At 33.5% G+C, this 26,380-nt stretch overlaps 2 protein-coding genes across 2 annotated transcripts; one reads left to right on the top strand and one right to left on the bottom strand.

Annotated features, from left to right (window-relative positions):
- Positions 1-5,762: 5,762 nt before the first annotated feature.
- LOC131597028 (F-box/kelch-repeat protein At3g23880-like) lies at positions 5,763-6,695 on the bottom strand. The gene has a single exon (XM_058869750.1). The coding sequence runs from the start codon at positions 6,693-6,695 to the stop codon at positions 5,763-5,765; it is 933 nt and encodes a 310-aa protein (XP_058725733.1).
- Positions 6,696-20,793: 14,098 nt separating this feature from the next.
- Positions 20,794-21,930, top strand: LOC131597027 (F-box/kelch-repeat protein At3g23880-like). Its single transcript, XM_058869749.1, has one exon. It carries the CDS (start codon positions 20,794-20,796, stop codon positions 21,928-21,930), a length of 1,137 nt encoding a protein of 378 aa, XP_058725732.1.
- The last annotated feature ends 4,450 nt before the right edge of the window (positions 21,931-26,380 follow it).

Raw genomic sequence — 26,380 nt, 5'->3', positions numbered from 1 at the left:
TCCTTTTAAAGGGAACTACAAATGCTCTGACTTCCCTAATGCACTTAAAGGGTATGTAGGCACACGATGCAATGTTGTGTCGAGCACACTTTTAAAATCTTCTTTTCTCACCATCCCACTCTATTTAAACAAAACACATAAACATTTTATAATAACAACAAATAATAACATATACTTCAAAGTGGTTCCTATGGAGTATCGTAGATGTGAGGGGTGCTAATACCTTCCCCTTGCATAACCAAACCCCCGAACCTAAGATCTCTGTTTATTTTATCAATTTTTATTTTAAAAAATTCTATGGGTTTTATTTCGCTCGTTTTCCCATTTCATTTGGAAACAATAAAGCGCGGTGGCGATTCTACTAAAATGTCTGAGCTAAGTCAATCAAATGGCTTTGGTCTCAATTTTTCACCGCTATACATATAACCCAGCTTTCATTGTTACACACTGGTGTTTCTTTATATATGTTAAACACTAAGTATCCATTTTTCCGTTGAAAAAACAAGCAAGCCCTAACACCAACGCTGTCGACATCGTCGGGAAGAAGACAAGAACACCCATACTCATTGTTGTTGTTCAGTTTCGTTTCAAATGTCACATTTGAAGACAAACTCATCCAAAGGTTTTACTATGTCTTCTTCCATTATAACATCTAGATTTGGAAATTTATGTGGTTGTGATAGCCGTATGGTTTCGTACCAATGCAACAAAGGACATAATAAAAGAAGCCCTTTTTGGAGATATCCATTTTGGTGGAGTGATGAAACATGTAATATGTTCAAATGGGATGAAGACATGAGATAAAAATTGGGAAATTAATATGAGAGTAATATGAAGTCAGAGATAAGCACGTGAACATGCATCACAAATATGTCATGTGAACAGGAATGACAAATAAAACATATGAACATGAATCATAAATGCATGTGAACTAGAATAAAAAATAAACTAAAAAGGAATTAGGTAAACATACACGTAACAGGAATACAAGCATGAAAGTGCCAACAATCAAGGTAAGCATGTAACATGAATACATGTGAAAGGTATCAAGCAAACAAGCAATGCTAACATGTTATTAGGACAAACATGTGATACCAAAATAAACCTAAACATGAATTAGGTAAACATGCACGTAACAGGAATACATGCATGAAACTGCCAACAAGCAAGGTAAAAATGTCAATCAATCAAGAACTTGACCAAGTCAAGAAAACCAAACCAAAAAGCTTGAGGAGTATCCACTCGCTCAAGTAGCACACACATATCCATGATATCCGCCATCAGGGTAGGACAAAAGGGGAGCTTAACCAAGATATCGAGTCACCGAGGTAAGCAAAGTGGGAGATAAAGATTTTAACCATGATATCATGTCATCACGGCAAGAAGAGTAGAAGATGAGATTGTATCGTAGCATCAGCGTTGACCAACGCGAGCTAAAGACAAATTGTGGGGTACCTGTAACGCCCCAATAATTTAATTAATTATTTAATTAAATTAGTTCGGAATTTTTTCATTAATGTTGGAAATTATCGGTATAATTACTATGTTGGAATTATTCAATTGATGAGTTGAGTTGTAGAATATTAATAGAAATAATATTTGAGTTATAAGAGAAATTATATGAGCTCAATTTATGTGATGGTGTTAGTATTGGTGGAGGTGAAAATAGTAGGACCAGTAAGATAAATAATATTATTTAATTAAGTGGAATTATAACATTATAATTGGGTGAAGTTAAATAAAATAAGAGGATTAGGTTTTTGGTGTCAATAACATAACACACGGATTTTGGGAGAAGAGATGACGTGAAGGTTGCTGAGAGAAGAGGCATAGAGGAGGCAAGGCTAAGTTTGAACATTCGACCGGAAAGGGTGGGGTTCTTGCTCTATAAATGGGGATATGATAAACCGTATGTGGGGTTTCGGAGTTATAATTTTTATCTTTGTGTTTGGTATGATTGTGGTGTTTGCTGTGTTTTACATATGAAATTGTTGTTGTGTGCTGAATATTGATTAATTGTATTGGTTTATGATTTGGTGAATGTAATTATTCTAATAAATTTGACCGACAAACCTGTAATGATGGAATTTATGTGTTGTTAATTTTTTGGAAAACATGTACTAATCTAGGGATATAAACCAGTTCTGGGAATATATATTGTGTTGAAAATGAAGGGACTACGATAGATTAATAAAAGAAGGAAAAATTTGGGAAGGGGGCCACCAATTAGGGGTGGCGTCCCAAGTTAGTTGGAAAAAAAATTATTCATAGTCCCAACGTTGGGACTGGGGCCCCTTAAGTATGGGGTGGGCGCCCCAATTGTGGAAGTAAGGGGCAGGGACGGACGTCCCCTATGTAAAAGGCGGGGGCCACATTTTATCCTTCATAGCATTGTTTTAATGAGGAGACTTGAAGATACTTAGTATAATTTCCTTTAATTTTCATTCTGATAAATTTAGTAGTAACAATATACTGACAATTGATACATAATAGCAGAAAGATAATTTTAGTATCTGGAACAATTTAACAGGCTGATTCATAACAGATAGATAATCGTAGGATTTTAAGTAACAGAGAATTAAATCTAAATAATGCAAACATCAAAAATATAAATCTCAGTATATGTGATATAACAGTAGGAAAAGGAAATAACATCAAATAGCAGTAGTGTGACTTAATGATAGAAGGAGTAGTTTACTTAATGAATTTAACCGATAAACGAAATAGCCGGTATAGAGCGAGAGTTGTTCGAATAATTAAGGAACGCATATTGATTATTGTTGTTGGATTAACTGTATTAGTTTGTTGTTGTGATGTATCGTGATATTGTGATGCTACTACTTTGTGAATTGCTGTGAATTACCGGTGTTGACATGTTGTCGTGATATTTTGTTGTTGACTTGTTGCTGTTGAGTTGTTGATGTTGAGTTGTTGCTGTTAATTTGTTGTTGTGATGCATTGATACAAGGTTGTAGGCCTATGTCCAGTAACAATGTGAAATTACTATTTCGTAAATTATTGTGAAGCGTGGGAAATAAAGTGACGATGAGTTACCTCTAATTATTGGTAATAGTTGTGATATAGGCGTATGCCTCGTGACAATTTTTATGGGGAATATATTTGTGATGTTGCATTCATCGATTCGCATGAATTGCATTTTTTTGACGGCCTGGATTGACAAACACTGACGAAGGCTCATGCCTGTTGAATGCCTCTAATAATTGGCAATTGGCGTTGGGGGTTGAAGCCCTGGGTACCACATGCATTTGCATTAGTTAGAGTCGCATTTCATTTTGTATGATTATTAATTTGTGTGGTTTGACGTATGATATTGTGTGAATTGTCGTGACTTGAATCTGAATTCGTTTGTAATATTGTGACGTGTGTCATTTCGGTTGAAATAGTGAGGTGAATTAGTCGGTAACGATTATACCTCAAAGTGATGAATATTATAACTTGAACCTAAATATATTGTTTATCATAGCTCTGCATATATTGTTTGATATCTCACCTTTTATTTGTTTCACCGTTGCCTTTATACTGGTAACGTGCAGGTGATAGCAGTGAGTGAAGATTAGCCGCCGTGAGTCGAGTCGTTTGTCGCTCTGATACGTAGCACTCGGGGGGCAAACACATGTTTTAGTTTATGTTTGCTTTGCTGAATTTTTAGTGATGTTTTGCTATTGGTGTGTAACTTAAAGTTATTTTGCGAAGATGCTATGATGTTAACTTAATTTTTGGGAAGTTTTTTGAATCCGCTGCGTGGTAAAATTTTATTTGATGAAGTGACTTTTAAAGACTAAATTAATTGTTATAGATTTTTCCGTTTGAATAAATGTGCTATGTATCGATGTTGAAGGCGTGTATGCCGTAAATGATTTAAATGACTAAATGCGATATCCCTTGTGTATGTTTGGAATTTTTATACTCGGATTTATGAATAACTTATTGGGTAGAATTGGGGTGTTACAGTACCGATTGCTGGCCCTTTCCACTTGACCGACACGATAATAAGAGCGCACTGTTCGAAGCATCGACGCGTGGTGCAAGCTAAGAACGATCTACTTGAAAGGTGGGGGCCCATTGTGGGCCCTTTTCACTTGCCTTCTTTGAGGACTTATCAAAAGGGAATTGGGGAGGGGGTGCCTTCTTTGAGGTCTTTGGGAACAAATATAAACACACATAATTGCCTTTCTTGAGGACTTTAAACACGCAAGCACAAGTAGGAATTGCCTTCTAAAGGTCTTTTAAAACAACATTGCCCACCTAAAGTTTAAACTCCAAGTCATGCATGTTTATTCATACTTCTCATGGCAAGGAAAGCAGAAAAAATGCGGAATCATAAAAAGGGACAAGAAAGTACCAAACAGATAACAATCCATAATAAGTAAGCAAAGCAGAGAAACACGAAAATCTCCGCGTAAGATGACATAAATAACACAAGAAATTAGAAATCCAATAATCTGACATAAGCATTAAAGTATCGTCGATGTGAAAATAAATCACAATCGAAACATATCGGATACATCCGAATGTAAACAATAAACTTGCATAAAAACACAAGTCCAGACAAAAACACAAGCAATATATACATCTCATGGAATGAGACAAAATCAATCGCTTTGGAAGCAAAATCAAATCCACACATGAAGAGAAATGCAAATGCTTTTCAATCGAAATAAACGATCGAAAACTCTCTTGAAATGCCTTGCACAAGACAACAAACACATTAGTAATAACAAGAAAGCATAAACGGAATCAAGTATCCGCTTCACAAATTAAATCAAGAATAAAATGCAAAGAAAAACAATCCAAACAAGCATTGGAATGACAACATTAAAAACCGGGCATCATTGCATTGCACTTTGAGGTGCTCGAAAACCTGACGCGGGTTAATGAAAGAAAGCGTCCGGAGACGCATCTTTGGATCACCAACACATTTTTGAAATAAATGATGTGTACGAAGATGCATCTTCGGACTCACTTTTTTCACATACGGAGATGCATCTCCCGAGTAATTTCTTACATAATAAGGTCGCCTCTTCAATTTGAACTGTGAAATGATGAAAATAGATACGTTCGGAGATGCATCTCCAAACACCAAAGACAAAATGAACTTTTAACGGTGGCATGAGAGTATAGAATGAACATTTCTCAATACAAATAATAAGTATTTCTCAATATAAATAATAAGATTAGGCCGAAATCAAGTTTAATGTTTCATTTAAGGTTGGAGACATCAAATTATTCTTAATGTGTAGTAATTGGTTGGTAGAACAGTGCTTCTTAACATGAATAAAAGCAGTGTAATATTGTTGTTTTGGTTATATCATTTATGAACGGTGATATAGTTTTTGGCTACAAGCACACTATTCTTGTAAAGACAGTCCAGAAGCGGGGCACCATCGTGTAGCAAGAATCCTCTAAAATACTAAAATGATATAGTGGTAGTGGATAGCAGCAAGATAGTAACTACTGTAAAGACTATCAATTAGTGTAGAAAGCAAATACAAATACTCAAAAATAAAAAGATTCAAAAAACTAAAGAAAATATCATATTTAGTAATTAAATAATCTTAAATACAAAATTTAAACAACGTAAATGATTTGTAGTAATATGTAGTCAGTAGGCTCATTGATCTATAAAACTAAAGTACTAAACCAATATGTAGTCGGTAGGCTCATTGATCTATAAAACGAAAGTACTAAACCAGTTGTGACAAAACCATTATGTGTAAAGAGAGCTGCAACAAAATGAGTGTTTACAATTGCGGCGAGACGAGACTCTCCAGGTAAAGAAATTGATTCCTATTAATCGAGGTGGAAATAAAAGGAATATTCATGGTACCATTAATTAAGTCATACAAGAGAAATGCACTGATTGTTCTCAGCAGAACAATGCTATTTTCAAAAATGAACAACGGTTCAATGACATAATATAGCCCTTGTTCTCCAGGTTTCTGTAAATGCTCTGCAGGGATCATCGTCCGTCTAGTCCATGATTCAGCAACTCCATATTCCTTCATTAACCACAGAACCAAATGAGTTCCAGTGTCAAAAGACAGACAAAGACAGTTATCCAAAACGCCGAGCTTAGGTTTGGCGTCCCTGCAACCATCATGTTTATGATTTTGAGGCAGTAATATTTCGGTATAAGTCTCCTCCGCAAGATCAAAGGAAAGAATCCTAGTTTGTATATAATCACCCACCCATCTAAGTATTACCCAATTTAGAGTGCCACTCACAAATTTTTCTGTGAATCTAGTGGGAGGACAAGGAAAATTCGGGATAGTTGTCCAAGAATTTTCTCCAAAAGTATAAAGTCTCACATTGTGATTATTACTATTACCGTGAGGACGTACATCTAGTAGCACCTTGTACTTGTCATTAACATGGTCATAGCCAAAACCATAATATGCTATACCCCATTTTTCAAATAATAAATTCAGGGATGGAGATTTATTGGATTTGAATCTGGTTGAAGGGTTCCACAGTATAAAATAACCTTCATCGACGTCCAACAGACACACCAACCCATTGCATGAACCAAGAACACGAAAATTATGTTCCATGGTGAACTCAACCGCTTCAGTAGGTTCTGATGGGCTTTCCAACAATGACTTTACAGGGAGAGATACAATTTTGCCGTCTCCTCGACCAAAGAAAAACTGTGGGTTGGTTATGCTTGGATCCATGGTTAACATATGAAGGTGTCGCTTTGCGAATCGGGAATCGGAGATTAGGGTTTTCCATGATTTGCACACGCACTTCAATTGCAGGAGAGATCTTACCGGAAGCCTTAAAAAGATCTCTATGATGAGATCATCCGAAAATGATTGGCACTGAAGTAAGCCCTTGCCGATCATATTTTCTTCTTCAATCTTTTCGTGGGGTTCCTGATTCTCACAACTTATATTGAACAATCGGCCATAGAGATAAAGTAAAGTAAGTGCACAAAATGTGGCAATACTATACGATAAATTAGAAGGATCGTAACCATAAAGATTATATTAATATTTTGTTGGTTAAATACGTTTTAGTTCCAATAAATATGTCACCGTATATTTTTAGTCCTATAAAATTTTCTTTAAATGGATGTTTATGTATGCAATTTCAGTCTATGGTATTTTTTAAAATTTTGAAAATTGATAAATTTTAATTTTTAAATTTTTGAATAATTTTTGGAGTTAAAAGGTAGTTCACATCCAATAGAAAGCTATCAATTAGTCATGTCAATAAATTATTTTTTAAATAAAAGAGTGGTTTAATTGAATACATGGTGGTGATTGGTTGAAAGTGTAAAAACATTTTACACTGTCAATGCATCACCCATTTTCTCTAATTTTTTTTATATATGTTTAGAATACTGTAAAATATTTATTTACTAAGTTTTAGAATTTTTTAAAACGAGAAGAGTTAAATATGAATTTTTTCAAATTTCAAAAAATAATGATAAAAGTAATGAAAATCTAAACTTAGATATTAAATTTTGAGTTTTTTTTCCAGAAATTTATTAAAATATTATGGACATGTCTACAAGATAATCATTCTAAAATACACATTGGTTTGATAGAAGGGAGGGAAATTACATGCATAAAAATTTTAGAAGGACTGTTCATTGAAAGAAAATTTTATAAGGACTAAAAATACAAAGTCGCATTTTATAAGGACTAAAAACGTATTTAACCTTTTTTTTTCTTATAAAAGTTAAAAAAAGTTGAATATTTTGATAGTCATATATTCAACTTGTTAATGTTTTATTAACTATAAATATAGTTATTTTTTTCTTCATATTTTATATTTTGCACTTGTTAATTAAAAATAGGGTTAATGAATTTTTTGGTCCCTCTAAATATTGCAGATTTCGTTTTTAGTCCCTCCAAAAATTTTCTTTAAGAAATCTTCCCTTCAAAATTTTTCATCAAAATTATTGGTCCCTAAAATCATTTTTGCTAGAGATTAGCTACGACTTTAGCCACGAATTAGCTATGAAATTTGACGTTAGTGACCAATAGTTTAGAAGAAAAATTTTGAAGGGACGATTTCTTGAAGGAAAATTTTGGAGGGACTAAAAACGAAATTTGAAATATTTAAAGGGACGAAAAAGTTCATTAACCCTTAAAAATATGGGTTTTTTTCTCTTATTTGTTAGTATACATGCCATAATTCTCTGTGCCGAGAAATACTAGCAGCCGAGCTGCTGCTACAGCAGCTAAGGATCGGAAGTTGGGATAATAACTTAGAGCTATCATGATCAGCTCAGTTACAGAAAGGTCAATGGTCATAAACTGTTACAAGCCATTGATAGAGTCGGTTACATACACATGATAAATGAATGATTAATGAATACGTTAAAATAATTATGGACGGTTACAAGCGTTAACAAGCTGCTTAATGGTCATTAGATCAAGCATTTCACTTTAAATATGGGCTCCCATCCGAGAGATAAGCAACACCTTCTTCTTGAGTGCACGCATATCACGATCGTGCCACTCGAATCTTTCAATCTGTCCAATATCGATGTATAGTGACTTGAACCGATGAATAACTTAAAAAGGAGTGGAAACCTAGGACACCAGTCACCCTCCATCTTCCTCCTAACAAACACCATACAGTTCCAGCCTCGTCGGATTAACTTCGGATGGTTATCCAAATGTGTTCTGCAAGAACATTTGGCGTCTACCATGAGGCTCCTGTAAAACTTTCTCGGGCCACACAAGTTGTAACTAGACAATCACTTTATCATGTAAGATCCAGTTTGATTTTGGAACCTTCTCCGTTAACTATTGTTCACAACATACTCGCTCCTTCCCCCGACATCGTGACAACACAACTATGTGTTACGCCTCATCAGATCCTAAAAATCATGCCATCAAATAAGCCAGATGCAGATCCCAGCGGCCATGAATGAACTTTGAAGTTGTTGTTGGCTGTGCCGAGATGGAAAAATTTGAGGATAAGAAGATGGAGGACGAAGATTAGGAGATACAATACAACAACATATCCAGGTTAATGTCAGCAAATTGGTTGCTCGTTAGGGGGCTTCTGACTGAAGTTGTAGGCTGAGTTTTAAACTGGTTTAACGGAAGCATTGAGGAAGCGCTGTCAATTTCCCTGAAGAAGGAGACATGCCCATCAACATCGACAAGGGTGAATCTAGTTTTTGAACCGGTAAGGCAAGCGCGAATTCCTCTAGGAAATCAACATCAGCTAGAAGGAATTACAAAACGACACTAACCTCGTTGATGAAAGATAAGTTATCATTACGCTTTACATCTTAAGATTAATATATATATATATATATATATATATATATATATATAATTGATGAGTAATTATCGAATACCTGGAGTTCGAGAGTGATTTAAACGTATAATAGATGCTAAATATTCATATGTTATCTAACACAATAGAGTGTTGTACCACTCTTATTTTCTTTGGAAGGGAATTACTAGTAACTTTACAACTGTTTAATACGACGTTCTCTCTTAATGTTATGGAGGTACTGAGGCAAAAACGACTCTAATTATCAAAAGACTATGTGACGGTGTCATGGGATAAAACTGAACAGGCCAATCGATTCATGATACCTCTATTTACAGCGAATCAAATAATTATTACAACAAGAATTCAGTAATTGCAGCGTACGTTAGAACAAGTGCGCAAGATTGTTATCATTGTACGTTGATGATGACAGAGGCTACACCCATTAAGGTACCTCGGGCAAGCACCAGCTGAATTAGCCAAGTATAGAATCCGAACAATAGCCAACGAAAAGCAGCCTCTCTAGGACCCCAAAAGCATGATTGGAGGGAAAGAGCATTCAATTTGGAATTGTCAACAAAGCCTCCGACCTGATATCACACAAATCAAAGTGTCGACACTGACGTTGAAAGGTAAGTATGTTATCCTTTTAATTGTTAGTTTGTATGTCTACCTTCCCTCAACTGTCTATATGGTCATCTAGTTACGGATAATAGTGGTTTTAGGTCGAAGGATGGTATACACACTTATCACCATTATAATAACTTATGACACTTTTCATAGCATTTTATGTAGTACTCGCATAGTTGGTCAATCCAGTATAAATGTTACTCCTAATATTCATACCTATGTTAAGACTTGATAACTCCTTATCCTTGATTCATGAAATGCAATCTCAACCTATCTATATAATAGTCTTAATGCTTTAATCTTACTCCACTTCGTATAAAGCTCGACTACGAATATTTTAAGAATAATATCCTTATGTTCACTTGGTTAAATCACACTTAACATTTCATTAAATAGACTAACTATTCTAGAGACTTTATTATTTTGTAAAAATAAACCCAATAAAGAAATTATTTTTATTAATAATAAATAGTTTGATAAAATAACCAAAAGTATTGGTCTCTAGGGCTTACACCAACACAATGACTTTGAAAGCACCATTGGGAGACAACAAGACATTTAATATAGATATCAACACGGTTGATCACTGGCATGGACACCTAAGATGGTGTATGGCTTTTCTTAGGTGAAGGAACCAAGTCAGGCGTGTGAGGAATGTTGTAGAGCAAAGAAAGCCAGGAGAGCATTCAAGCATGACTTTCCCATGAGGTCGAAAAAAAAACTAGAGCTTAATCACTTTAATGTGTGTCATATCCTAAATTTTATCCACCATTTCTATCTAATCATCCTACGTCATTGAGCCATTTATCTTATTTTAGTCTTTGCATTTCTTTAAAGCAAGTTAATCTTATCTGATACATTGCAATACTTTAAGTCACTTTTATCTAAGTCATTGGGTCATAAGCCATTTGTTTATACTTAACGCAACTGTTTGTCTGAGCATTTAGGTCTTTGACTAGGGTATTGATAACACTGAATCGCACTATGTTTTTTACTCGAATATCACATGTTTTCTGTAGTTTTTGTTGTTGTTTTCTTGTATTATGCTTGTGTTTTCTTTATTTTTAGGTTTTGTGTGCATTTGGAGCTCTGTTTGAAGAAACAAGCGAAAAAACAAAAAAAAAATTGAGATTTTCAGTCATTTTGTACACAGGGTCCAGCTAAGCGCCCGCTGAAGGAAGCGCGGTGACATGACCATTTTCCACCAGAGGAGTAACTGCCACGTTCCCATGATCTCCAAGTTGGGCTACTATGCGGCCGCAGACCCCCCCTTTCCCTCCGCGGGCGCGGCCTTCACAAAATGTTTTCCACTCAAAAGGAGTTGAGGGGCATACTCGTCTTTATGCAACTTTAGGAACTTCTATAAATAAGAACTTCATTTCATTTTCGTTTTTTATCCAAGCTTAGTTACTATTTAAGCCATATACCATCAGTATTTGTAAAGTGACAGTCTCTTCACATCGAAACTTTGTAAAACATTATGAACATGTCTGCAAAATAATCATTCTAAAATACACATTGGTTTTAGAGAAGGGAGTGAAATTACATGCATAAAATTTTTAGAAGGACTATTCATTGAAAGAAAATTTTATAAGGACTAAAAATACAGGGTCACATATTTATAGGGACTTAAAACGTATTTAACCCTATTTTTTTACTTTGAAAAGTTAAATAAAGTTGAATATTTTGATAGTCATATATTCAACTTGTTAATGTTTTATTAACCATAAATATAGTTATTTTTTTTCTTTATATTTTATATTTTGCACTTGTAAATTAAAAATATGGACGGTTACAAATGATTAATGAAATATTAATGAAGATGTTATAATAACTATGGACGGTTACAAGCGTTAAGAAGCTACTTAATATTTTACAAATGATTAGTGAAATATTAATGAAGACGTTATAATAATTATGGACGGTTACAAGCATTAAGAAGCTACTTAATGATCATTAGATCAAGCATTTCACTATAAATATGAGCTCCCACCCGAGAGATAGGCAAGACCTTCTTCTTGAGTACACGCATGTCACGATCGTGCCACTCGAATATTTCAATCTGTCCAATATCTATGTATAGTGACCTGAACCGATGAATAACTTAAAAAGGAGTGGAAACCTATGACACCAGTCATCCTTCATCTTCCTCCTAACAAACACCATAGAGTTGCAGCCTTATCGGTTTAACTTCGGAAGGTTATCCAAATGTGTTCTGCCAGAACATTTGGCGTCTACCGTGAGGCTCCTGTAAAACTTTCTCGGGCCATACAAGTCGTATCTAGATAACCACTTTATCATGTAAGATCCAGTTTTATTTTGGAACTCTCTCCGTTAACTATTGTTCACAACATACTCGCTCTCACCTTCCCCCAACATCGTGACAATACAAATATGTGTTACGCCTCATCAGATCCTAAAAGTCATGCAATCAGATAAGCCATATGGAGATCCCAGCGGTCATGAATGAACTTTGAAGTTTCTGTTGGCTGTGTCGAGATGGAAAAAATTCGCGGATAAGAAGATGGAGGACGATGATTAGGAGATACAATACAACAACATATCCAGGTTAATGTCAGCAAATCGGTGGCTCGTTATGGGGCTTCTGACTAAAGTTGTAGGCTGAGTTTCAAACTGGTTTAACGGAAGCATTGAGGCAACGCTGTCAATTTCCCTGAAGAAGGAGACATGCCCATCAACATCGACAAGGGTGAATCTAGTTTTTGAACTGGTAAAGCAAGCGCGAATTCCTTTAGGAAATCAACATCAACTAGAAGGAATTACAAAATGACATTAACCTCATTGATGAAAGATAAGTTATCATTACGAAACGACACATCATTCATCAAAATAAGCAAATCATGGTTTAAAAATAAATTCAAGCTACTGCTTATTTCCTCATTATAACAAAAATAATATTTCATAAGCTTCATCCTGCTCGAAATGGCACTTAAAACAGGCCAACGGTTCAAAAGTTACGCATCATCAAACTTTCAAAAAATCACAAAACGCGAAAATTCTGCACAACTCCTAGCCGTACGCGTATCAGCAGAGGCTGATTTCCACTGAAAAACACACCATACGCGTATCACCTCATCATACGAGAATCCCACCTCTTCATACGCGTATCATACGCGTACAGGAAGAAGAGTGAAATTTTGGACGGGACAGGGCGCGTACCATACGCGTATGGCCCTTGGGAATGTCCCTCATATGCGTATCATGCGCAAAATGCCAGAGACCTTCCAAAACCTGCAATCATACCAGTTGGTCTTCCACTCGTTTTTCACCATTACAGCCTGAGATTTTGGATCTAAAACATAATTTTTGCACACTTTAACATATAGGATTCATCTAACTTCGACAACATATCATCCTATATCAATTTTACAAATTAAGAACCTAACTTCCACTCATTTAGTTAGGGATTCATATTCATAGATCCAGTTTCATGGAAGAACACAGTAGAACATTAACAAAGCACCATATTCATACCATAACATCAATTCACACACAATTATGCACATAATTCAACATAGGCAAATCAATTATATGATCCTATTCAAAATCATCATAAACCTCAACCTAACATATAATCAAATTGACCTAAATAATACCTCTAATCAACATCATCATCTACAATACGATAAGAGATGCTAACTGGAAGAATCCCCCTTACCTTAGCCCAGGGGTGGCCCTGAGCACGGGCTCGCGGGGCGGGAGCCCAGGGCCCCATAATTTTAGGGGCACCAAATTTTTTTCTCTATTATAAAAATATTTGCTAAAATTTATTTTTTTGAAAAAAACTGGCTAACAAATATACAGGGCACTACAAAGTAATAATTAATAAAAGAATATAGAGAATTTGGATTTGTAAATGCTAAGGCTAGTGCTGAAAAGATTGGGAATGAAATGAAGATTGAATGCGTGTTTATTCAAAAACGTTAAATTCATAGAAAACAACACTATGATGAAAATCCATCTCAACCCCCACAATTGAATCTTAAGTCTGCTGAAGAGTCTTTTCAAAATCATTATTTCTTATGTATTGTAGATCAAACAATTGACTCACTTGATAGAAGATTTGAGCAATATAGCATATATGAAAATATTTTTGGATTCTTGTTTAGTATTGAAAGACTTAGATCATTATCTGATAGGGACTTGAAAGCATGTTGTAAATATCTTGAAACTTGTTTAAAACATGACGATTCTCTTGATCTTGATGGTGAAATTTTGTTTGAAGAATTGAAAGTTATTAGAAAAGTTTTAACAATTGAATCAAATCAAGCTATATGATATTGAGTTCTTTAAAGACTTTTAATTGTTTTCCTAATGCATGCATAGCTTATAGAATAATATTAACTATTCCTATCCGTGTTGCATATGCTGAGAAGAAGAAGAAGAAAAAGAAGTGTCTTTATAGTGGTTTATGTTTTGATGTAATATAAACATTTATTTAAAGATCCATACTTGTATTCTTTTTGCACAATGTCAAATGAAAATGTGTTTTTTATGAAATTATTTCTTTTATCCTTATGTATTTATTGTTAAAAAAAAGTTTATAGGGGCACCACTCTTTTGATTCGCCCAAGGCACCCAAATTTAAAGGATCGGCCCTGCCTTAGCCAAGAATATGGACTTTTCCCCTTCTTCTCCATCAAACCCGTAAGCCCTCTTTCATCAAATTTGGCAAGAATCTCCAATCTTTAAACTCGCTTATCTCCCTCATCAAGAACTTCCATGACACGAACTAATATATAAAATCGAAGGAAATTTCGTGCAGAATCCGAATCTTCAAGAATTACCTGATTTGGAGCTACAAGCAGAAAGTTATGACTCATTTTGTGAGGACTGCACCATGAATACGAAAATGGATTTTGTCCATGAGTTCTTCTTCTCTCCCTCTTATGGTTTCCTCCTCTATTTCTCAATTTCCTCTTATTTCCTTGTTTTATGAAAACATAACATAATTTACTAATGGGCTCAACAACTTAACACCCCCTCATTACTAAATATCACACTTGGTCCAAAGACCAATATTCCATAATTCCTCCAATTAGTTCAACGAAAATACTAAATAATTCTAAATAATAATTTAATTTCCGATTAAATTAAAATTAGAAAATACGGGGCGTTACAAAATGCAATTATTTATGCAATTCCACGGAAGCGGTAATCAAACGTTTGGCGGAAACGTATGAGTTGGTGGTGCACCGACGGATGAAGAGAATGATAATGACATTAACTATGATGAATTTCCTGACCCAGAAAACCCATAAAGATTAGTTTTATTTTTATTTTTATTTGTAATTTAAAATTGTCTAAGACATAAAATTTTAATTAATGTAAGATATTAAATTAAATTTTAATTCATAGTTTTTTATTAATTATATTTTATTAATTATTATATTATAATTTTTATTTTATTTTTAAATAAATATTTTTTATTAATATTATTAATTTTGAATCAGAAATATTAATAAAAACCTTTTTTATTAATATTATATCAGTTTTTTTAAAATTAACGTTAGTGACGTGAAATACATATCACAAATTAGTGACATGTAGCCCACGTCGCAACTTCCTAATATGAAACCGAAATTAAAAAAGAAAATCTGTTATTTAATGACATGGGTGTAACGTCACAACTTTGTGACATGGCATTCACGTCACTAATTTGTTGCATTTTTTGTGTCATGCATGTTTGCCATGCCTGCTGCAACAGAAACATTTTCTGTGTAGATAATGTAATATTCTAGGTAAACAGAGTAGCTTGTAAACAAATTAATTTATTAATATTTTGCGTAAACAATGTAACGATTTAAAAAAATTCTCTGTCACCCCTCGGTTTTATTGAAAAATTGAGAGGTATTATGCGCTAGTTTTAAAAATAATTGAAACGCATATGTTGTGGTTCAAACCCATGTACATATAACTTACGCCCTCGGTTTTATATTAACCGATGGGTAAACTGTAAGCTTATCATAACGCCCTTCATTACCTCTCTATTGTAGCCGAGGTTAAATGCATTCCGCGTCCAAGGTGAACCATGTTATTTATAGTAGAGCAACTTCTAGGAACAAAGGGGTTGACTAGGGATTAACTCCTTATCTCTTATGTCCTACAGTAGTCGAGTTTGATCTCTTCATTTGCTTTAGCTTCTCTGATAATATGATACTTGATTGCTATGTGTTTTGTTCTATTATGATCCAATGGCTTCTTCACCGCATTTGTTAATTTGTTATCACATTTGCTCATCTTGTTTTTTTCCAATGTCTTCAAGTATCCTGGGAAGCCATTTAAGTTATTTTTCTCCTTTGGACACCCTTAAAATTTTTTGTAGACATGACTAATAAAAATGGTTATTGTTCCCTCTACCGTTTCGTCAGAGAACTTAACGACACTTTACTCATGATTTTAAAAAATATTCTGCCACTTTAAGGTTTGCCATAAAAAGATCTACGATAGATTGCAAAAGCTGAAAACGATTTGGGTTTAAAGTTTGTGTTTTTATATATTTATTTAGTAGAAAATCATTTATTTATCTAAATGTTTTTCTTGTTTTATTTCAGAAACAAATGTAAACAAAAGCAATTAAAAGTATTGGCACCCAATATTTTCTCTTCAAAAAAATTTTATGATTTGAAGATCGAAATTATAAATCTTCAGGAAAATTAATTTTTTATGTGTAAACAATTAATATTTTAGGTAAACAAAGTAGTTTGTAAGCAAATTAATTTATTAATATTCTGTGTAAACAATGTATCGATTTAAAAAAAATAATATGTTATCACTCGATTTTATTGAAAACCCGAGAGGTTTTATGTGCTAGTTTTGAAAATAATTGAAACGCATATGTTGTGGTTCAAACCCATGTACATATAACTTAAGCCCTCGGATTTATATTAACCGATGGGTAAAGTGTAAAATTTTCATAACGCCCTTCATTACCTCACTACTATAGCCGAGGTTAAATGCATTCCGCGTCCGAGGTGAAACATGTTATTTGTAGTACTGCAACTTCTAGGCAAAAAGGGGTTGAATAGGGATTAACTCTTTATCTCTTATGTCCTACAGTAGTCGAGTTTGATCTCTTTAGTTGCTTCAACTTCTCTAATAAAGTGATACTTAATTGCTATGTGTTTTGTTATGTTGTGATGCACTGGCTTCTTCACCTTTGCATTTGTTAATTTGTTGTCACATTTGCTCATCTTGTTTTTTTTCAATGTCTTCAAGTATCCTAGGAAGCCATTTAATTTGTTTTACTCCTATGAACACCCTTAAAATTGTTGTAGACATGACTAATAAAAATGGTTATTGTTCCCTCTACCGTTTAATTAGAGAACTTAACGAAACTTTACTCACGATTTTAAAAAATTGTCTACAATTGTAAAAATAGTCGCAACAAAGTAATATCAATATTGATGTTGTTATTCACTATTTTTATATTAAAGAATAAATTGTGAATAATTCACAGCGTGACAACCGCAATCAATATCACAACATTTGTAAGGATCCAAGTCATAAAAACCTTAATCCAACCACGATAGTTTTTAAACTTTGGAGCTCAAAAACTTGTTTAATCTGAACCTACTACACTTTGCACCCAGTAGATATTTGGGGTTGCATTGCTCCACTATTTGTTGCTTATAATTAGCTCTATTCAAAAAATTTCAAGAACTGAACTGAACTGTCAAACTGCTGAAGTTAAAATAATTGAATCGTTATGTTTGGTTAGTGAACCAAATCATTATGCACAAATAATTCTAAAATCGAACTGTAACAAAAACTGAACCGAACTGAAACTGAACCCGAACCGAACCAAAACAGAAAAATAATTTAACGATTTGGTTTGGGAAAAATTGTCTTCTAATGGTACGGTACGATTCAAAATTTTGAAACAATATATCAAACCAATATAATTTAGTTCAATTTGATTCTTAGTAAATTAAAACTAAATTTAATTTAATTTAGTGAATTTTTATTATAATTTAGTTCAATTTTTGTCGCGAACGATACATAACAATCCTAGTTACGATTAATATCTATCACACACATCATCATCATTTTATCTATAAGCTTCATATTCCTTTTATTGCTTACCTCATTATATTATTGGGCATTTCTCTCACTATTCACACGAATGTTCAAATTATATGGCAAAAATAACTACTTTTATACACTAATTTGCACATTCTGGATATTCTTATATTTTTTAAAGAACCTTCTTGATTTTAAGTTTTGCATTACTATCTACGTCACACTATTGATTTTTGTCACACTATTATTATTATTATTTTATTTTTATATTGCAAGTAGACTGGCCAACACCAATTTCTTTCTTTCTTGACCTCTTTATATTATGATGAGCATGTTATTCTTACACCATTTATTACACCAAATATTTACACTAAACACTGTTCACCGTATTTGATTAATCTAGTGTAAACATTTGGTTAATGCAGTACTGAAGTTGGTTAATGCAATATCCAGGTATTAAAAATAATTTTTAACAGTCACCAAACTTAGTTAATGCAGTTGAAAATTTTGGTTAATGCGGTAATAAAGTTGGTTAATGCAATATTCAGGTATTAAAAATAATTTTTAGCAGTCATCAAACTTGATTAATGCAATAAAGAAGTTGGTTAATGCACGTCCAGGTATTAAAAATAAATGTCCGTACATGAATAGTATTCGTCCGTACATGAACAGTGTCGTTCGTACATGAACAGTATCGTCCGTACATACGGTGTAGGTGTACGAATTGGTGTAAGAATAGCATTTTTGTATTATGATATTCCTTTCCATATTCCTAAGACGCTTTTATACACCGTATGTCTTACACCGTAATTTTAAAGTTCATTTTAACTCTAGCACATATTTTAAGACATGTAAAAGATAATAAAAAATCGGAAAATCTAAACTTGATGATATATTTATACGGTGTATATGTCATTTTGAGTATCATTATAGCATTTCTCTCCTTAAGAATTATCAAATTATATGGCAAAAATACCTACATATTATTTATACACTTTGCACTATTTAGATATTAAGTTTTTCATCACCATCTATCTCACACGTACAATTTATTTGTGCCTCACACTTATCATTTCTTTTTTGGATCGAAAATATATCAGGTCTTGCTAATGCTAACTAGTGCCATCGGAACAATGGTTAAACATTCTTAGAAAAGAAAAATTTATAAAATTTTAATATTTCAATTTTCAAATATTGAATACACAGATTACCGACATAAAGTAATTATTTGAGTGAAGATCCATTTTGGTCCCTCACAAATATTACACGAGTCAAATTAGTCCTTCACAATAAAATAGACCCAATTTAATCCCTTATAAAATTTAACCGGATCATATAAGTCCTTCTGTTAATATTTTTTTCAAACCGGTTTTTTTCTAGTTTTAAATCGTGACTGGATTGCCATGTTGGATTTTGTTTTATTTTTATTTTTTAAAATTTTATTTTTAATTTCATTTTTAAACAATTATAAATTAATAATATAACAAAGCCAAAATTGTTTCTTATAAGGAGTTGAACTCAGGCCCATGTGGTTAATCTTAAACAATTCTAAACTTAAAATAAAAAATACAAAATTTGTATTAATATGGTCTCGAACCTAAGTCTCTTCCGATTAAATGACAGTCAATTTAATAAAATAGAAATTGATTTGTCTATTTGTAAATGATAGTCACTTTACTAACAATAGAAATTGATTTGTCTAGTTGTTATTGACAGTCACTTTACTAACCGTAGAAATTGATTTGTCTAGTTGTAAATGATAATCACTTTATTAACAATAGAAATTGATTTATCTAGTTGTAAATGATAGTCACTTAGTAACAATAGAAATTGATTTGTCTCGTTGTAAATAATAGTCACTTTACTAACAATAGAAATTGATTTTTCTAGTTGTAAATGATAGCCACTTTATTAACGATAGAAATTGATTTGTCTAGTTGTAAAGTGAAAATCATTTAACTTGAAGGGACTTGGATTTGAGACCTCGTAGATAAAAATTTATGTATAAAATTTGTTAATATTAGTAGAAATCATGAAAATTACTTATTTAAAAATTATTTTATAAGAAATAATTTTGTCTTTTTTTGATATTATTCATTGAGAACTGTTTAAAAAATGAAATTAAAAATAAAAATTAATTTAGTATTTAAAAAAAATCCAATGTGTCAGTCCAGTCACGGTTTAAAAGTATGAAAAGAACCGGTTTAGAAGTAGGAAAAAACGATTTGAGAAAAATATTAGCAGAAGGACTAATATGATCCGGTTAAATTTTGAAAGGGATTAAATTGGGTCAATTTTTTTGTGAGGGACTAATTTGACTCGTCTAATATTTATGAGGGACCAAAATGGGTCTTCACTCTAATTATTTTAAAGTTTTTAACCATTACCCCGAGGACACTGATTAGCATTTCTCAAATAAATTTAGTCCTAATCCTCTTTAGGGGATAACTTCTCTACCCATCACAAAAAGATGGATAGTGTACATTCCACCAATTAGATGACATCATTTAATTTTTATACATTTAATTATTTATCATATAGAACAATTATTGGATGTTTTCAATGCATTTTACACTAAAGGTAACCTTACCCACCTTTTTGAGGTGGGTAAATAAGAATTCACCTCCTCTTTAATATTTTTATAAAACACTTACTATATTTATATTAAACCATTTAATGAAAATTAAATATCGTTCAAATATTTTCTTTAAAAATACAAGGATTTTTTTATAAGTAGAATATTCTCCGTATTTAAACACCCCAAGGAACACAATATATAACGAGAGATGGAAGAACAAAACCACTCACACTAAGCCCTAGGTCAATAACCACAAGTTATCAATATCAACGGTTTAGATGGAAGAAGAAAACACTCACACTAGCCGTAAATTAAACGGCGACGGCTTACTTCACCGCCAATCATTGCCGGACGATCTCATCATTGAGATTCTCTTAAGGCATCCGGTGAGATCTCTCCTGCAATTTAAGCACGTATGCAAATCATGGAAAACCCTAATCTCCGATTCCCAATTTGCAAAGCGACACCTTCATAGGTTAACCATGGATCCAAGCATAACCAACCTTCAAATTATCTTTGCCAGTGAATTCGGATTCGGAAGAATTGTATCTCTCCCTTTGAAGCCATTGTTGGAAAAGCCATCAGAACCTATTAAAGCAGTTGAAATCGGCATGGAACAGTACAGGTTCAGTATTCTTGGAGAATGCAATGGGTTAGTGTGTCTGCTGGATATCACTCAAGGTTATGTTACATTGTGGAACCCTTCAACCAGATTCAAATCCAAAAAATCTCCATCCATTGGTAAATGGAGGGTCGCAAATTATGGTTTTGGGTATGACCATGTTAATGACAAGTACAAGGTGCTACTAGATGTACGTCCTCACGGTAATCGTAATAATCACAATGTGAGACTTTATACTTTTGGAGAAAATTCTTGGACAACTATCCAGAATTTTCCTTGTCCTCCCACTGGATTCACAATCATAGGTAAATTTGTGAGTGGCACTCTAAATTGGGTAGTTAGCCGGGTTGGTGATTATGAACAAACTACAATACTTTCTTTTGATATTGTGAAGGAGACTTACAGCGAAATATTACTGCCTCAAAATCAAAAACACGATGGTCGGAGGGATTCCGAACCTAAGCTTGGTGTTTTGGATAACTGTCTTTGTCTGTGTTTTGACATTAATACTCATTTGGTTTTATGGTTGATGAAAGAATATGGAGTTGTTGAGTCATGGACTAAACTGATGATGATCCCTGCAGAGCATTTAAGGAAACATGTAGAATGGCCAATAATATTTGTCATTGAACCCTTGTTCATTTTTGGAAATAATATTGTTCTACTGAGAACAAACTACAAATTTTTGCTGTATAACTTAAATAATGGTAAGATAGACATTCCTTTGATTTCCACCTCGATTAGAAGGAGTCCACATCTTTACCTTGAGACTCTTATATCACTGCCATTGTAAACACAGGTTCTTCTCGGTTTTGCTTATATTACTTTATAGTTGTTTCCAAAATGGTACCATAGGACGAGTTTTAGTTATTAATAATCAAAATGGAATGCGAATTCAATGAGGCTGCAAAACAGATTCTGTTTCTGTTGATAGTAAAGTGCTACAATGTCAATAATGCGCTATAGCGTAATGGGGGTAGAGCGATAAGTCTATTGTAAATATAGCATGACACTTTTGGGATAAACTTCAACTCAGAGTTAGGCCCTTTTAAGAGTGTTATTGAGTTCTTCATTTTGTTTTATTGTTGCTCATAAGTAATTGTTTTGAAATTTTACCTACTTTTAGTTCAGTTCTATTTTGATTAAATTTTGTTACTTTATTTTGATAAGTGCTAAGTGTTCTATTTTGATTATATTTTGTTACTCTATGTCCAATTACTACTTCTAATTCTACTTCTTCAGCTCCTAGTTCAACCTCAAAGCATATTAGTCTCATGTTTTATGGTTTATCTAGTAACCCTTGTAATGTGAATCTTCTATTCTCATGGTTTAACATTTTTAGACTCTCAAGTCCAGGCTTACATGAATGTCACTGGGTTAGGTTTTTTATCCAACAGTAACACCGACACCTTCGAAAAAAGACATGTTCGTGTCGGACACTTGCAGTGACAATTATAATTACATTTAATGTTTTATTTTTTAAAATTATTATTGATGTCGCGGATCTCAAATTCAGGGTGTCTTTGATTCAAAGGATACTGATAATAGTTATACAGATAGCTTTACTTCAAATAGCACTCTTCTACAAATATATGATTCAATCTTTACTTCTTCATCTCCATCAACTTCTGCATCAATTTATACAATAGTTATGACTACAACTTAAATTCATCAAGGATGGTTTTTCATATATGGTCCAAATGTAGGATTAGAGTAACTGACTAAAAGCTTAGCTTTAATTATCACCTTACAGTTTAAATTTAATCTTTCATGAAAATCTCTAAAGTTTTCAGCTTTTTTTTTTGTTGGTATTTGCTAGAAGATCATTAGAGTTTTTGTAAATGGAAGTAGAGTATTTTTTTAAATGATAAATGGTTAATAATTAATATTATATTTCACTTTTGTCATGATTGTATTTTGAATCTCTAATTTCTTTTAAATATTTTCGACATGTTTAATCAATACTTTGGTATTAAGAAAGTATATAAATTATTGATTATTGATGCTTATGCTATTTGTTTCTGTAATGGTTTATTTGTAATGAAAGATGTCATGGGAATAGTGCGGCGACGAGAGGCAGCTTTATGGACTGGTTTACCATGTGCAAAGACAATAAGTTGAAGAAAGGAAAGGAAGGTGTATTATGGGTGGCTATATGTTGGAGCATTTGACTATTATGGGTGGCTATATGTTGGAGATATAGTATGGAGGATTAAGATTTTGGTCATTTCTACGACTTTTGTCCTAATTCAATTGGTTTGTAATCTTATTCTTTTGTAACCTATTCGAGAATTTTTAGTTATCAATTCAATATATCTCTTGCTTATTAAAAAAACAAAAAATGTCATGGGATATGGAAATTATAAACTACTTCTCTGTAATGATAAATGTAAATGCTACGATTAACAGATTATATTTTATTTTAATTGCAGTTTTGGCTCTTTATTTTATCAATTTTTGAATTTTAATCTTTTTTATTTTAAATTTGTTTTTTTGTCTATATTTTTTTTTTTACTAATTTCAAAATTTTGGTTCTCTCTTTTTTTTATAAAAATATATGTAATTTTAGTTTTCAGATTTTATCAATTTATATATTTAAAAGTTATTAGTGTGACAAATTTAAATATAATATGAAAAATCTCTGACTTGCTTTATAAGAAAGCTTTTGGAGGCAACCTTGTCATGAAAGTATACATCACCAAAACTTTTGACTCTCTTAACAGAGTGTTTTTTATGCAAGTTTTTAAGGTTTTTGGCTTCAATAAGAAATTCAACAACTGAATCTGGGTGATTCTTGAATCTACCAAAATGTTCATTTTCTTCAATTTTGTTGTTGATGTGAGAAAGAAGCTCCTACTGGGGACTTCCTCTGCTGATGGTGTCATCATACTCTATAAAACATCTCTTTTGTATTGTAGAGGAATTCTTTAGTATGAGCCTTTCATTGCTTGTGACTCAAAGAAAAATGAAGCTTATATTTGGGCCTCGAGGTTTTTGAAGTACCTTTTCATTGTCTATTTGTTGTTGATGTCATGATAATTTACAAGAGTGAAAAACATATCATTAGGAATGATAGGAGGTGCAATTAGATATTTTAATTAGTAATATAATGTTAGTTGCTATTTTATTTTAAATGTTTGGTTGAATTGGGCTTTAAATAGTGTTTGAGCCCTTAAGTTTATTATCACTAGAAGTACTATATATTGTAGTCTCATTGAGACATTAGGCATCATGAATCAAATGAAAAATCTTTTAGTTTCTTTTATTTTATCTAGTAAATTTTATTGTTCTTCCCCTTTTATTTTAGAAACCCTAGTTCAATAGATCTTGGTAGGAAAATCTTCCTATCAATTGGTGCTTTCATCCATGTACTCAAATCCTCCTATGGATTATGCTTATCATACACCTTCATCTCATCAATGGAGCATTCCTCCAACCTATTCCACACCCACACCAACACCTTCATTTCCATCATTCCCATGGGAACTCTTCACACCTTACTACACTCATGGATCTTCATCACCAAAATTTTATTTCAACCATGGTTTTTCACCACATACTCATTACTCATATCCTTGGAACATTTCCCCTATTTCCCCACAATCATACATTTATCATACACCACATTCAACACTATACCCAACTCATTCACCCATTCCAAATCCAACAGTGAAGAGCAAATCATGTCGGTTATCTGTAAAAAATGGCAAACACAAAATAGGAAAAAGAAGAAAGAGCAGAAAAAGAGTTTCTGAACAACAGACACCGAAGAAATTTCCGGCGACATATCCGACCCTTTCACCAACGTCATCTCCGATGATATTTGTGGCAACAACTGGCGAGATCCAGGTCGGTGAATCCTATCAACTTTCGTCGAAGACAGTTTCAGATTACGAAATGAAAGTGGATCTGATGTCGATTCGGAAACACAAAAAGGATGAAGATGCCTCACTGCTGCCGCCATTGCTGCTGAAAAAGAAAATGAAGTTGATTTTACCACCTTATTCTTTCATAGCACCCAATGAATTTCTCACCACCACAAATCAGATTGTGTTGCAATCACTTTGTCCTATAAAGGAGGTAGACGAACATGGAGGCAAAGAAGGGTTTAGAAATTACAGTGTTGTGAAGTCAACTCTTAGATTTAACCCAGCAGCAAAGGAGACCCACCTCGCTAACGGATCGGTGACAACACCACCACCATCTAATCCATATGATTTGAACACTCGTGATGCTAACACAAAACCATATGAATCAACGGAGGAGAACGAAGAAGAAATTGTTCAACAATCGTCACTTTTGAAAGAGCAAAGTTGCATTGCCGGGGAAAACCTAGAAGAAGAGGAAGAGCCAGATGTGGAGTCAGGTCGGGAACCCATGAAAGAAACTTCTTTTCATGAGGATTTTGTCTTGGAACCGGTGGTTGTTCATGAAATTGTTCCAAATCCTTCTCCAAATTTGAAGCAGCAGTCGGTCTTCCTTTTTCGAAAACAAGTTGTTGGTGAAGAACAAAGAGCAACAACAGCTTCGTCGCTGCCACCTCCAAAGCCACCAGATTCTACTTTCGACATCAATAATTCCATCACTCCTCCACAACTTCCTTCTGAGAATAATTTTCTCTCCGACGAGGTTCTTGAATTCGTGTACGGTTTGCAGAATTTGACACGGTTGATTTTAGCTTATAACAACTTCAGCGGTGAAATTTCTTCTAGTTTCAACAAGCTCTCTCGTTTGGATACACTGTCTTTGGAACAAAACAGGTTATCCGTTTCTGTCCCTGACCTTAATGGTTCTCCTTTACATGTATTTAATGTGTCGTTTAACAATTTAACTGGGCCGATTCCGTCGAGGTTTTCGCATTTGGATATAAGTGTTTTTTGGGGAAATGAGCTTTGTAGGAGTCCCCTTCAAATACCTTGTCCTGGAAACAATGACAGAAATAAGAAATTTGGGTTATCCCAAATCGGCAGCGGCCTCAGAGCCATCGATGAAAACGACGACAAAAACCGGCTCGGTTACTCCAAAGGTGATTACTATTTCGATAACCTGAAAGAATTACTAAGGTTTTTGAGACGTGATGTGTTCAAGAAAGTGTGCAAATTGAATACAGTTTCTAAGGATTTGGTACTGATTTTAGAGCATTACCACGAAGATTGTCGCATGCTTCTGAATGCAGTGAAGGTTTTGGTGTTCCTTACAATGCCAATTGAGCCTTGTTCCACCGCTGTATCTCATCAGTTGGA

This window comes from Vicia villosa, linkage group LG4, assembly GCF_029867415.1.
Source record: "Vicia villosa cultivar HV-30 ecotype Madison, WI linkage group LG4, Vvil1.0, whole genome shotgun sequence".
Taxonomy (NCBI): domain Eukaryota; kingdom Viridiplantae; phylum Streptophyta; class Magnoliopsida; order Fabales; family Fabaceae; genus Vicia; species Vicia villosa.
The sequence above is the reverse complement of the archived record's forward strand: the minus strand, read 5'-3'. Positions and strand labels throughout refer to the sequence as shown.